This window comes from Cydia amplana, chromosome 20, assembly GCF_948474715.1.
Source record: "Cydia amplana chromosome 20, ilCydAmpl1.1, whole genome shotgun sequence".
Classification (NCBI taxonomy): Eukaryota; Metazoa; Arthropoda; class Insecta; order Lepidoptera; family Tortricidae; genus Cydia; species Cydia amplana.
The window spans coordinates 7653534-7667411 of record NC_086088.1 but is presented as its reverse complement, the minus strand read 5'-3'; the positions used below and the strand labels follow the sequence as shown (position 1 = coordinate 7667411).

The window sequence follows — 13878 nt, the reverse complement described above, 5'->3', positions numbered from 1 at the left end:
TGCTGATTAAAAATTTCTCGGTGTTAATTTTTTTTGACAATTTCTATTTTAATATTGTCTTCAATTACCGCGATAGTTACCCATGAAATAAAAAATATATATAAATTCAATATACGCGATATAGTCCGTTTTAGTAGTTTTACTTCATGAATTTCTATTTTGTTTTCTTTTTTTAAAGATCGAATACAAAAATGTTATATTTGAATTCAAATTGAAAAATGGTTAAATGAAAAGCAATTAATGCTGGTTTTTAATTAATTAATTATCTGGACTTATTCGTAAAATAGTTTTATTTGCGGAAAGTAGTCGAAGATCCGGATGTCGAATTTAGTTACCTCATAAAAACTCATTTTCTCCTGATTTACTAATGTTAATGATACAACAATTAATCGAAGTGTTTTCACACGTACCACTCCGGGTTATAAAACATCCTACTCTTAATCCTCTATGATAATGATGCTATCAAACACCTCTAATGTCCAGGGATTTAAAAAAAGTTATTTCCGTTGAGAAAACGAGAAATTGCTTCCTCAATCAGACCGCGCAATGACAAATGACTAACGTGTTAATCCAGCATATGGGGCATAGTGGCATAGACAACGCCTTTCCTTTTATATTACTCTAATTTTGAGCGGCCCGTGATGTCTTCTTTTGTGCGAGCAACAAAAGCGTTTTTTGCAACCCGTGCAACATTGTTCGTATTTTTTTCTGGAATGACGTGTGTAACTTCTCGGGGCTCATTGATTTGGTGTTATTTTATTAAGTGGTTAATTTTTATGAATGCCGTCCGTTACGAGTTTAAATGGCCATTAATTTAAAATGCATTTGGGGTGAATTAGTGGGGCTTCTTATTATTTTTGGTTCCGAAATTATAATTTATAAATTTATCTTCATTTGGGCGGCAATGAGGGATACTCGGAAGCTCTCAAATTAATGGTGTTACAGCTATCAAATTTGCTGTTGTTAATGATTTCTTGAAATAGAACAAATTATAATATGAAATAGGTATTGTTAAACTGTAAAAATTAAATAGGCACTAAAATCACATTCATCATAAATATAGGTAGATCAAATGAAGCACTTACAGAATCAACTAAGTATATAAAATTCTGATGGTATCTTGATAAAATTTGACAATTAAATCATTTTTTGCACTCATCAATAAATAATGACAGTCATTGAATATAATTTCGTACGCATAAACATCGATGACATTAAATAATGCCCGAAATTGCCGCTCGGGGTGTCCGCCATCTTTCAATTACGCCGCCGCCCTGTAATTATGACGTAATCACCTACGCCGGCCGGACCTCGCACTAAACGTGTTAGTTTTTTCATGTTCCGTAATCAATAATATCTTCATTGCAATTTTGAACGTGGGTTAGAAAGTAGTAGCCGCTGCATGAGCGCGCTGAAAGAAATTTAATGTTTGCATAACAGTACCTAACTAAATATTAAGTTACTACTTACACAAACTTGCGAACTATGTTACACCAGCCAACAGGTCGGTTTCTAACAACAAAATAGTTAACGCACCACACAATAACAGATTGTTATATATATAATAAATTAAAAAATATATAGTGTGGGGGCACACTATATATTTTTTAATTTTTAATTTAAAAATCGGTTTTAGGATAATGCAAAATTCAGTATTTTTTTATTACTCAATGAGACCGGCAATTTTTTTTTCAGTGCGCTACCTAGGTAAATTGGCAGGATACCTTATTCAGCAGTAGATACTTAGGTACCTACCTACTGACGCCGACGGTCGCTACTATAGGCAATAGTCAAGACGAAATACAGCTACTAATTTATAGTACAAGTATTTCTAAGTCTTTTCACCGAAATATAAATAAAATATTACAATCGTGCAAATGTGAGCATTCTGCCTACTCATTTATATTAGCTATTAATTGTACTACCACTTTGCGAAATCCATACTCAATAGTACCTATTACTCATACATTTCTAATGTGTGGTTATAAATGCGAAGGAAATAAGCATCGATTAGAAATCAATACATTACTTGCATAAAATAAATGCATTTCTACTGGGTAGATATATTATTAATGTTGTTACTTATTTGTCAGACTATTACTGACAATTCTCACTTAATATGTAGGTACATACTGTATATTTTGACTTATATGTTAAATGTGTAGGTAGCTACATCATTTATTTTAATAGGTAACACTCCATAATTATCTTCTGCATAGATTAAGACATGCAAAGAAGAAAACCGGCATCAGTATGTACTCTAATCTACCTATATAAAACATACGCCTAAAAAAATAAAATGGATACATAGGTATCTACAGTTGTGTGCAAATTGTGCAATATAATAGCAGTGATGAAGATTGTCATAGACTTTTTGAATCTACTTAAACACAAGCAGTCAATAGTAAATTGAAAATTAGGGGAAAAATATAACTTTAGATCAATTATATTGGATTTTTTTATATAATTCATATGCATTACTTGACATTGTTTCAAAATTAACTGTAACCTTTACTTAAATAATATTGGAAGTAAAAAAAGATCGTCTTATAGAAAAGTTTAGTTTTTTATGGATGACATAGGTTTAGATGTAAAGCTTTGATTGGAAATAATAGGCAAAATACTAAGTTACAATAATATTACACAATTGTATTTCTTTCGAAGGTTGTTACGTTTTTATAAGAATTTCCGCGAGGTAGTAAAAAAGCCGATTTTCATGATATTTTTTTTTCCAATATTATTTAAAAAGTAAAGGCTACAGCTAATTTTGAAACAATGTCAAGTAATGTAGAAGAATTATAAGAAAATATCTAATATAATTGATCTAAAGTTATAGTTTCCCCCGTATTTTCATTTTCCTATTGACTGCTATTATATTGCATACAACTGTATATAAAATACAAAAATAATGCTTAATAAATACAATATAAATAAAAAACTACCGATTTTAAGTAAACACAGGATTTTCCTACCTACGGACCTACGTATGTACCAATATTTTATTAGCTTGCACTGAAAAAAATTTTTGCACAAAAAAATATTTTGTTACAACTTACCTACATAAAAATTTGAGCTTGCGAACTATATGTTACACCGGCCAACAGGTCGGTTTGTAACAACAAAATCGGTTTAAGATTAATCCGAATTTAATTTTCAGTTACATTGTTGAATTACCTACTCAATGAGTTCGGCTAATTATTTACGTATGTATATTATATTAGCTTGCAATGAAATAAATGTTTGCATAACAAAACATTTTGTTACAACTTACAAAAAAACTTGCGAACTATGTATATATGTATATGTTACACCGGCCAACAGGTCGGTTTGTAACAAAATCGATTTAATTTTAATTGGGTTGCTTCTTTTAAGGTATTTATGTATGGGCCATAAAGAAAAAGGGCCTGAAATAAATATTTCATTAATTCATTCATTAATTTTCAGTAATTTTGAATTACCTACTCAATGAGTTTATCTAATTATTTTCTTTAGCGTGTGTCTGAAGTATGTATATAATTTAATTAATATTAAGCATCCGACATAATTCTCTTCCGTCTCACGGGTCGTAGATCGGATCAGGCCAATTAATCGCGAATGGGCCAAATTAGAGCAATTAGTACCGGCCGGTCTCATTTTGTTTGTTGTGTTCCTGCCACGTTCGAGGCTATTTGGGGACCGGCATTTATTTATACTGTTCGTACTGTATGGTTGCCTGGTACACTCAGCATCAATATTTAGCGGAAGATACAACGAGCCAAAAGTATCTGCGATTTTTAGTCTAATTGTTCTACATATACCTAAAGATATATCTTATTAGCGACCCGTCCCGAGTCCCGGCTTCGCACGGGTTAACAATTTATACATAAACTTTACTCTTGAAACGCTATATCTATTTAAAAAAAACCGCATCAAAATCCGTTGCGTAGTTTTAAAGATTTAAGCATAGGTACATTGGGATAGACAGACAGCGGGAAGCGACTTTGTTTTATACTATGTAGTGATAGTGATATAATATATATCTTTTTGTGTAGTTATTAGAGATTGGTAGATTTTTGAGACGCGACAGCGTAGTCTGATCCGTTACTTTACGATATCCAATATCGTCGTCAATCATACTTATGTTGTACTAAAATAAAAATAATCTCAAGTGGTCGGGAACAGGGTATCATAAAACATAATAAGTAGATATGTTACGGCCAACTCACTTCGAGTATCATAGAAGAAGGGTACCTACTTTTTAAACTGATTTGTAGACAGAGAACTAGCGGAAAGTAAGACTGATTCCACAAACCTATAGGTACCTAAATAGGTCAAAACAAAAAAGACAGAAGAAGACCTTTCAAAAGTTGAATCTTCCTAGCGTTTTTGACGAATTATTTTCTGTTCAAAACTTAAAAAATGCAACGAACCAAATAATACAAATCGAATCCTCTAACGAATCGTGGAAATCTCAACATACTTAAACTAAATAACGCGTGTATAACGATTCTTATTAGAGGTTTTAACTTTTCGGGAAATTACTGACTGGTTTAGAGCGTTAAAATCTTAACACAAGACATGAAAGATAAAGAAAAAACTTACCTCCATTGTCAGGATTGTTGGCTTCAAAAGTCTTGCTGGTCATGTGGAACAGCGCATCAAGAGGCGTGTGTGGGGCGTTCTGCGCGTGAGGCCGGCGCGGCTCCGAGCAGCAGTCCGAGGCCGAGGACGACCGTTCCGACACCGAGTCACATTCTGTGGCCTCCCGGGGCCGAAGGAGGCCAAGCGCTGCTAGCCGCCAGCGCTCGCCGTCCAGCAACGCAGCGCCCGCGAGCCGCTGCAACCGCTGTAACCTCTCCAACCCCGCCGCCGCTCCGTCCCACGGCCTCACTATCCTCGCCGGCGTCCGCGGACTGTGCGATAAAATGTCCAAAATACTGAAACTCTTCACTCCCTCCCCGCGCCTCTCCTCGGCCGGCTCGGACATCTTCAAACGCTTCAGCGGCCTGAAGTAGTCGTGCGGCGACGGCGACCGCGAGGGCGCCGGCGACGGCCGACCCACACTAATATCGTCCTCCGAACAACTATGTCCCGACATCGACTCCTCCTCCATGTTCACCACATCACACGCTGTAGCACAACGGATCACAACCGGTAACGCGGGATACGGCTGACGGGTCGACGCGCCTCGGTCAACTGACGTGGCGGGTGACAGCCCTGGGCCGGGCGGCGAGAATGGGCGGCGCTCTTTAAGCAGCGACCAATCGCGTGGAGCTATTCCGTGGCGAGCGAGCCGTGATTGGTGGGAGGTCGGAAGCGAGGCGCGTCGGGCTGTCACAATCGGGGCTCCAATAAAACTTTTTAATCCGACCCAGGATTGGGGGGCGAGATTCATGGTGTGATTAATTCTGTTGGGTGCGCGCGGGGGGATAAAGTGGGGGTCGAGGGGGGGTTCGTTAATTACCGGGATGAAGACGCGAGTCTAACTACTCGCTCCATTATTCAAGTCGATAAGACCGACGTTTGTCACTAGAGAAATTGCCACTTTCCTTCATTTATTGTTTATGGGTTAATTGTCGTATTAATAACTACAACTGTTAACAGATTATATAACTAGCGGGAACCTTTTATTGGTTTCCTGGACTCTGTAGGAACATAAACATTAACAATATAATAATTTATAGTAATATTTATAGTAATTAAGTTAACTAGGTAAGTAGGTACTTACTGTACCTTGCAACATGAAATTTCTTGTTTAGGTACACTTTAAGATTGCGCTTTTTTCTTAATCTGTACCTACCTACCCATTAATTAGAAGTTGGTTCCTTTTTACAGCAATATAATTTAGATAGAATTGAGCTTTTACTAGTAAGTAGGTACATATTTGTTTGTTTTTGACTCTATTTAAAAGTAGGTACCTAGTTAAAACTTATTTATTTAGATAGGTACCTAATTAGATTAGTAGTAGGTAGTAAAACAATTTATTGTACAAAAAGAAACGTAAAACATGAAACACACATCATTTGTACAAAGACGAACTTATCCCTTTCAGGGATCTCGTCCAGTTTACCTTAAGACAGTTAGACTAAGAATTTAAAAAAAGTTATTACCTAACATAGGTAAAGCATTTTTAACCGGTTGACTTGGCAGAAAATGGTAAATTAAATAATATCTTCATTATGTACCTATTTAGGTACCTAATTATCTTTTCTCATTCAATACACTATTTTGTTTACACCACTTGTAGTAGGTATGCTATGTTTAATTAGCCCTGTGGTTAAATGGTAGAGAACGCCATGTTGTATTTTGTGGTACCTACAAATAATAAAATAAATACCTAGGTAAATAATACCGGTCTTAAAAATATCTCAAGCAAAACTCTACATATTGTCATTGACATTAAACTGAATGTTAATATAAGTATTATGTCTCATTATTCCTATAAAACTGACCCTTTTGACCCCATAACAATAACTTGTAGGTACCTATCTATCTACCTAAAGATAGATGAAGCACTCAAATACATTAAATATGTAAATTTAAATTACTTATAGCCCGAATGAATTCGTCTTATCAAAATAATTTGCCTACAATCTTCGATCGATGTCAACAGTAACAATTATAGAGCTTTCTAGTTTACTTTAAGCACTAGGGGCTAGGGCACAAAGGAGTCCTATTGTTAGAAACATATGGGGCATTATCTATGAAAAGGGACCTTATTGTCGATGGCGCTTACGCCGCACAGCGTCGCGCGGTATTGTATTTACATCGGAGCATCGTTAATAATGGCGTAAGCGCCATCGACAACAAGGTCCCTTTTCATAGTTAACGTCACAATGATTTTGTATCGCAGTAGTAGATTAATGAACACTTGCGAGTTAGTAATTATTTCCTATATCCATGATATTAAAAGTGTGATTAGACCACTTTAATCGTCACATATAAAAATGGCGTAAATCCTAGTAAAACGACAATGGAATATGAGCTGTATCAGAAAGGGATAAACTTGAAATTGGTTTGTCATAGTTTGAGGTCTAGGGTGAATTTAATATTGCGTGGATATAATTAATAGGGATGGATAGTTAGGCACCCAACTCGGTGCCTATAACTATCCATCGGTCTGAATATTTATTCCAGGTATATTGCATGATGATATGATATCACGCTATAGGTATTGGTATTACCTAATAAATGAAATACCTACGTATATTTAAGAAAATATGTTTGTTTTACCGATTTAAAAACTACGTATTTACCCAAATAAAAATAACATAAATGCGCGATACTGGTAAGCTTACCTTACCTACCTTATAAACTTACCCTATACCCCTACCCTATAAGACATTTACCTACCTTGTAAACATTTAATAAACAGTCAGATAGCTGTTTAAATTTCTATCGATATGAAAAAACAACACTAATTTCAAAATATTTCAACTATGGGGACGATACCTATACTTAGGTGGAGAAATAATGTAGGTAGTTCTAAACCTAGATCTAGTCAAACGGATACAGTAAATATACCATTAAATAAGATTCCAAAGGAATTCCTAATAATTACAACAATGAAATCCGCTGGAGATGGAAGCGGAACTCCAGATCATAATTACGTTACATCTACGAGTACCAACACCGCGTAGGTAATTATACTTTACAGATTACTGGACTTTATTCATATGACTTAGGGAAGGAGAGTGCCTGACTCCGAAAAATACAAACAAAAAATCTTTAAGTAAGTTGTAATTTTTTTTAATATTTGCACTGGGGTCTTTTTTAGGGTTCCGTAGCCAAATGGCAAAAAACGGAACCCTTATAGATTCGTCATGTCTGTCTGTCTGTCCGTCTGTCTGTCCGTCTGTCTGTCCGTCCGTATGTCACAGCCACTTTTCTCCGAAACTATAAGAACTATACTGTTGAAACTTGGTAAGTAGATGTATTCTGTGAACCGCATTAAGATTTTCACACCAAAATAGAAAAAAAAAACAATTAATTTTTGGGGTTCCCCATACTTCGAACTGAAACTCAAAATTTTTTTTTTCATCAAACCCATACGTGTGGGGTATCTATGGATAGGTCTTCAAAAATGATATTGAGGTTCCTAATATCATTTTTTTCTAAACTGAATAGTTTGCGCGAGAGACACTTCCAAAGTGGTAAAATGTGTCCCCCCCCCCCCCCCCTAACTTCTAAAATAAGAGAATGATAAAACTAAAAAAAATATATGATGTACATTACCATGTAAACTTCCACCGAAAATTGGTTTGAACGAGATCTAGCAAGTAGTTTTTTTTTAATACGTCATAAATCGCCTAAATACGGAACCCTTCATGGGCGAGTCCGACTCGCACTTGGCCGCTTTTTTACTCTTAACATCTATTAATAAATAAATAGGTACAAATACTTAGGTACAAGTATACCTATACATACGAGCTCTTTCGATCCTAATGGGATAAAAAAATGTCCCACAGTTTTTTCCTATTGTGTTACCATTTCCCCACACATTTTGTATAGCGGTAACAAAAAGGAAAGTTTGAAAAATGTATGAACATTTTAGGACACTTTTTCTCCTATAAGTATGAAAAGGGCTCGCGATCCTGACTAGAAATAACACAAAAGTGGCAAAAAAGGTCACAATATACCTATAAAAATGGCAAAAAATAAAAAAAACGCTCATGTAACGATATTGCATGCTGGAAAAGCGCCACACACACACACACACACACACACACACACACCAAATAATATACGCTTCTTGACGGACTTTAAGAACATACCATGTATGTCCTTCAGATCTTCATCACTTCATCATCACCACATAGATGGTTGGCAGTCCTCAACTGTGCGTTTCTCCAGAAACTTCCTGCCTCGCACAGCGAAAATGTGAACTGTCACCCGCGGTATTTCTGGACACAATCGATCTTCAAGAGGAGAGTTTAGTACTCCCATCTTAAAAAGCCGGCAACGCGCTTGTAACAGTTGTAACCCGTAGTGTTGCATTGCAGGTAGCAGGTAGGTGTCCATGAACGAGCGTAATTGCTTACCATCAGGCGATTTGTTTGCTTGTTTGCCTCGTTTGCTTTAAAAACATTTTTTTTAATTTCCGCTACCTAAAGGTTGTCTGGAAGAGATCGCTTTTTAGCGACAAGACCGCCTGTTGTTTAACCTCTTCTCTTCTGTATTATTTGTGTTGTTTTCTGTAATGAGGTGTGCAATAAAGAGAGTATTTGTATTGTACAATTAGACTGGTCCCCTAAGACCTCCGTTCGGTAAGCAATATTAACATCGGGAATACAGGGTGGGCGGCAATTAGGGCTGGGAAGTATTCTACTAGTTTCCTCTTCCTATGCGTGAGAATCACTTCGGCGTTTATGGTCTCAAATAACAGGTGTTTTACCGGGTATTTATATTTTAGATGCCTGCTGTTTGTAGCTGTGTATGTAGGTAAAATAAATTTGCATTACCTAATAATCTATTGTTACAATTTTTGCACTTCTATAGGACCCTCTCGTCCGCACGCTACAATGTGACATATACAATATGACAAATGAAATGTGTTTTTTTTATGGTGAGCGTTCCGACTGACGTAGCGACCTTCAACAAGGAGGAGTTTTGGCCGAAGGGTCTTAAGTTCCCTGACACTGCAGGGTTGCGTAACTCATCAAAGCCATAATGTGTGTTTGTTTGTGTTAAGATATACTTTTATAATACGTATGCCAGTTTTACGGAAACTTATTTATTTATTAGGTAAGTTTAAGTACCTACTTATTTCTGTCTGATAGAAAAAGGATTGGTTCAATTAAGATCAGATTTGAAAGTCTGAACGAACACTTCGCTAGTGGGATTCTCATTTATGAATCTTATGATTATCCCAAACTTAGTCATACCTATGTATCATAGCACCGGATGGTCTCACCGGAAGATCAGCGCTGGAAGTCGCCAGCAACATGCTGAGGTGAGACCATTTTGTTGCTGTGTTGTATGCATAAATACTGCATGCAGGATGGTTTAGTCTCTATTGATATCTGTCGATGTTAATTTCGTTACTCATTCCTTTAATACAGATAGTTTTCATAACACGTATTTTCCTATATTATTCCCATTATTCCTGTAGTAGTCCTATATTCTACAGTGGCACTTTCTCCTTTTATGTTTTGTGTTATACATATTTCCATTTTATGTGTGTGCTTACTGCTTACGAATAAATTATTTCAATTCTACTCTATAAAATCGTTTGAATTTGCCATTAGGTAATAACGCACACATCACAGACAAAATACTTACTTACCCAAATAACACGTGGAATTACTACATTATCAGACCGCCCTGAAATATAGTAATGTTCGTTAATAACATGGCCGACCGGAAATCGACGTGATTGGCCAATCATGGCGCAATATGGCGCCGGTTCCGGTGCGAGGGGATGACACGGGACATTAAGTTGCTAAATGTCTGTCTGTATGACTGTGTAGTGTGTACCTATCTATAAGCATATTTTGTTTTCCACCTGCCTGGGTATATCTATGACACTTCTCGACATGTATACGTGTGACTTCTGCATAGAAGAAAAACCGACTTCAAAAATTTAAAATGAAATATTATCCCTTCTGAATGTATTAATGCAAGCAATTTAGCAAGCAAATGATATGTCTGAAGTCAGTGCCAAGTCAAATCTTAAATGCAGTGTGTAGACCACTTTTCCAACCCTGACCCCGTAATTTCAGAGGACCTGAAAAGGTATCGATTTGACCTCCATGTAGTATGTTAAGTAAAGTTTAATTACTAATTTGTTATTAATTATGTTTTTGGTTTTAATAAATACTTATCTAGCGAATATTAACAGATAGGTATGGAGAAGTTTATAAACGGACGGACAGACCAAATGAACAATAGGTATGATATGTCTGGCTTTATGAACTTAAGTCATTACCTAGTATTATTATCATTACATACAACACAGAGTTATCTATTTGACTATGTATATGATACGTATCTATGTAACTGGATAGGTATATGTATAATTAAGTGGGTAAGTAGGTACAACAATTATCTATTTTCACGTTATGCTCATGAACATGACCTTGCGGCTACAAATAAGTACCTACATATTATTTCCAAACTAATTATAGTAGGTTGATATACTTATGATAAGTATATAGGATCAACTTTTTTGGCATAAAATGTTTTTTGGCACAACGCGTAGGGGGAGTTTTTAAAATGTATATTTAATAGTTATTCACATTAGGTACATAAATATTAGGAGAATATAATAAAAAGGAGGATTCTAAAAGACAGCATACTTATATGCGGCTATAGCCGCAAATTACAATGGAATGGAACTTACCTAGCTAATACCTAAGTTTTATGCCATTATCAGTAAAAAAATACAGAAGTTTGAAAATTTGGTTGACTTGGAAGTACTTACCTATGATGTACTTAACTGATAACCATCGTTCCATCTAAAATGCTTATGACAAAAGCTTCCTACATTTCACAAAATTAATAAATAAATTACTCCGAAAACATCAATATAATTCGTACCAGTTGGGAATACACAATCAAATTAAACAACAACTTAAACAGACACTCTATTTAAGCAATTTTAGATCCCTGCAACATGTTTTACTAAAATGGTGGTTCAGTTTCTACCCCTGCCAACCCCGAGAAGTCAAGTGTGACGCGGTAAACAAATGAGCTAAAATGGCGGATCAACTGTCATTTGTTTTATTGCGATTGTTAATTGAATATCCTAATATGCTGGTTATCCGTCACCTTTTTAATTTGCGAAAATATGTGATCATGATCAAGCATTTAGTAACGATAAAAATACTCGCTACGATATATTATTGTTTACTTACTTATTTATTTTTATAGCATTTACATATTTTAACTCAGAATTTATAATTTATAAAAAGTTATTGTTGTTGGTTAAAATTGATACCTCGTCAACGAACGTTGGTCATTAGTCCTAATACTAATGTCGTTCCTCATCTAAAAGTTCAGAAATTATAGTTTATCATTAAAATACTGTAGCCAAAATTTCATTCGTTTTAGACAAATTAATAAAAATTTCAATTCCCATACTTACATTACTTAATTTAAGTTTTCAAAGGCCGTTTTTAGGGTTCCGTAGCCAAATGGCAAAAAACGGAACCCTTATAGATTCGTCATGTCTGTCTGTCTGTCCGTCTGTCCTTCTGTCCGTCTGTCCGTCTGTCCGTCTGTCTGTCCGTCCGTATGTCACAGCCACTTTTCTCCGAAACTATAAGAACTATACTGTTGAAACTTGGTAAGTAGATGTATTCTGTGAACCGCATTAAGATTTTCACACAAAAATAGAAAAAAAACAATAAATTTTTGGGGTTCCCCATACTTCGAACTGAAACTCAAAAATTTTTTTTTCATCAAACCCATACGTGTGGGGTATCTATGGATAGGTCTTCAAAAATGATATTGAGGTTTCTAATATCATTTTTTTCTAAACTGAATAGTTTGCGCGAGAGACACTTCCAAAGTGGTAAAATGTGTGTCCCCCCCCCCGTAACTTCTAAAATAAGAGAATGATAAAACTAAAAAAAATATATGATGTACATTACCATGTAAACTTCTACCGAAAATTGGTTTGAACGAGATCTAGTAAGTAGTTTTTTTTTATACGTCTTAAATCGCCTAAATACGGAACCCTTCATGGGCGAGTCCGACTCGCACTTGGCCGCTTTTTTCTTGGTTAGGCCCCCTGACTTACTATTTTTCTAAGCATTTTTAAGTAAATAATACGAAAAAAGTACTGAAGTTGAAAATTATTTACAAAATCATAAAGCAAAATCACAATGTTTACCACATGTTTACCTACAGACAGAATTTCTATAACTTATTGCAACTTGAAAAACACTACACACCCGTGTAGTGTATATAATTTATGTATATTTATTTTATTTGGAGATTCAACAGATTATGTGGACATCTTAACCTCCTAAGACCCTGCGTACAAATTTTTGCACATATTCCAATATATATTTAGAACTTTCATTGAGTAACTCCAAATTAAAAAACAAAACAAATGCTTCTGGGTCTCAGAAGGTTAAAATAAATTAAATAAAAGCCTTAATATACTTGTCAGGTCCTTTTTAGGGTTCCGTACCCAAAGGGTAAAAACGGGACCCTATTACTAAGACTCCGTTGTCCGTCCCTCCGTCCGTCTGTCACCAGGCTGTATCTCACGAACCGTGATAGCTAGACAGTTGAAATTTTCACAGATGATGTATTTCTGTTGCCGCTATAACAACAATACTAAAAACAGAATAAAATAAAGATTTAAGTGGGGCTCCCATACAACAAACGTGATTTTTGACCGAAGTTAAGCAACGTCGGGCGGGGTCAGTACTTGGATGGGTGACCGTTTGTTTTGCTTGTTTTGCTCTATTTTTTGTTGATGGTGCGGAACCCTCCGTGCGTGAGTCCGACTCGCACTTGGCCGGTTTTTTTATATTAAGCATGTTATCATCTTCTAGTTTCTTAAAAACTGCATGATAAAAGATTCAGTGAAATGAACCCAAATCGCTAACTTTCGTATTGTTCACAGGAAGTTTCGTATTGTTTTCCCAAACGTTTTTGACCCACATGGGTGTCCTCGTATATGGCGTTACTTTACTTAAAATAATGAACCGGAAATAAACTCAACAATACAAAAAACAACCAAATAACGGCACACCTTGAATTTAAACTATAATTTTAGGGCAAACATTTTTTTGTTATTTGAATTGAAGCCCACACCTCTCTATTAGCTTGAGGTGGCTAACAATACCCCAAGTACAAAAGAGACTAACTTCTCAACAAATTCAAGTATAATAAGGCCTTTTTGTTCTACAAGTAGGACAAATAGCTACCGGAAGAGAACCTACC

General features: G+C 35.7%; 1 protein-coding gene across 1 annotated transcript in view; it reads right to left on the bottom strand.

Annotated features, from left to right (window-relative positions):
- The window catches only part of LOC134657481 (homeobox protein B-H1-like), a 103579-nt gene extending 97936 nt beyond the window's left edge, over positions 1-5643 (bottom strand). Inside the window, exon 1 of the mRNA XM_063513051.1 lies at positions 4582-5643. Within this exon, the coding sequence (XP_063369121.1) occupies positions 4582-5374 (793 nt within the window). The 5' untranslated portion in view covers positions 5375-5643. The remainder of the gene's footprint in view (positions 1-4581) is intronic.
- Positions 5644-13878: the final 8235 nt, after the last annotated feature.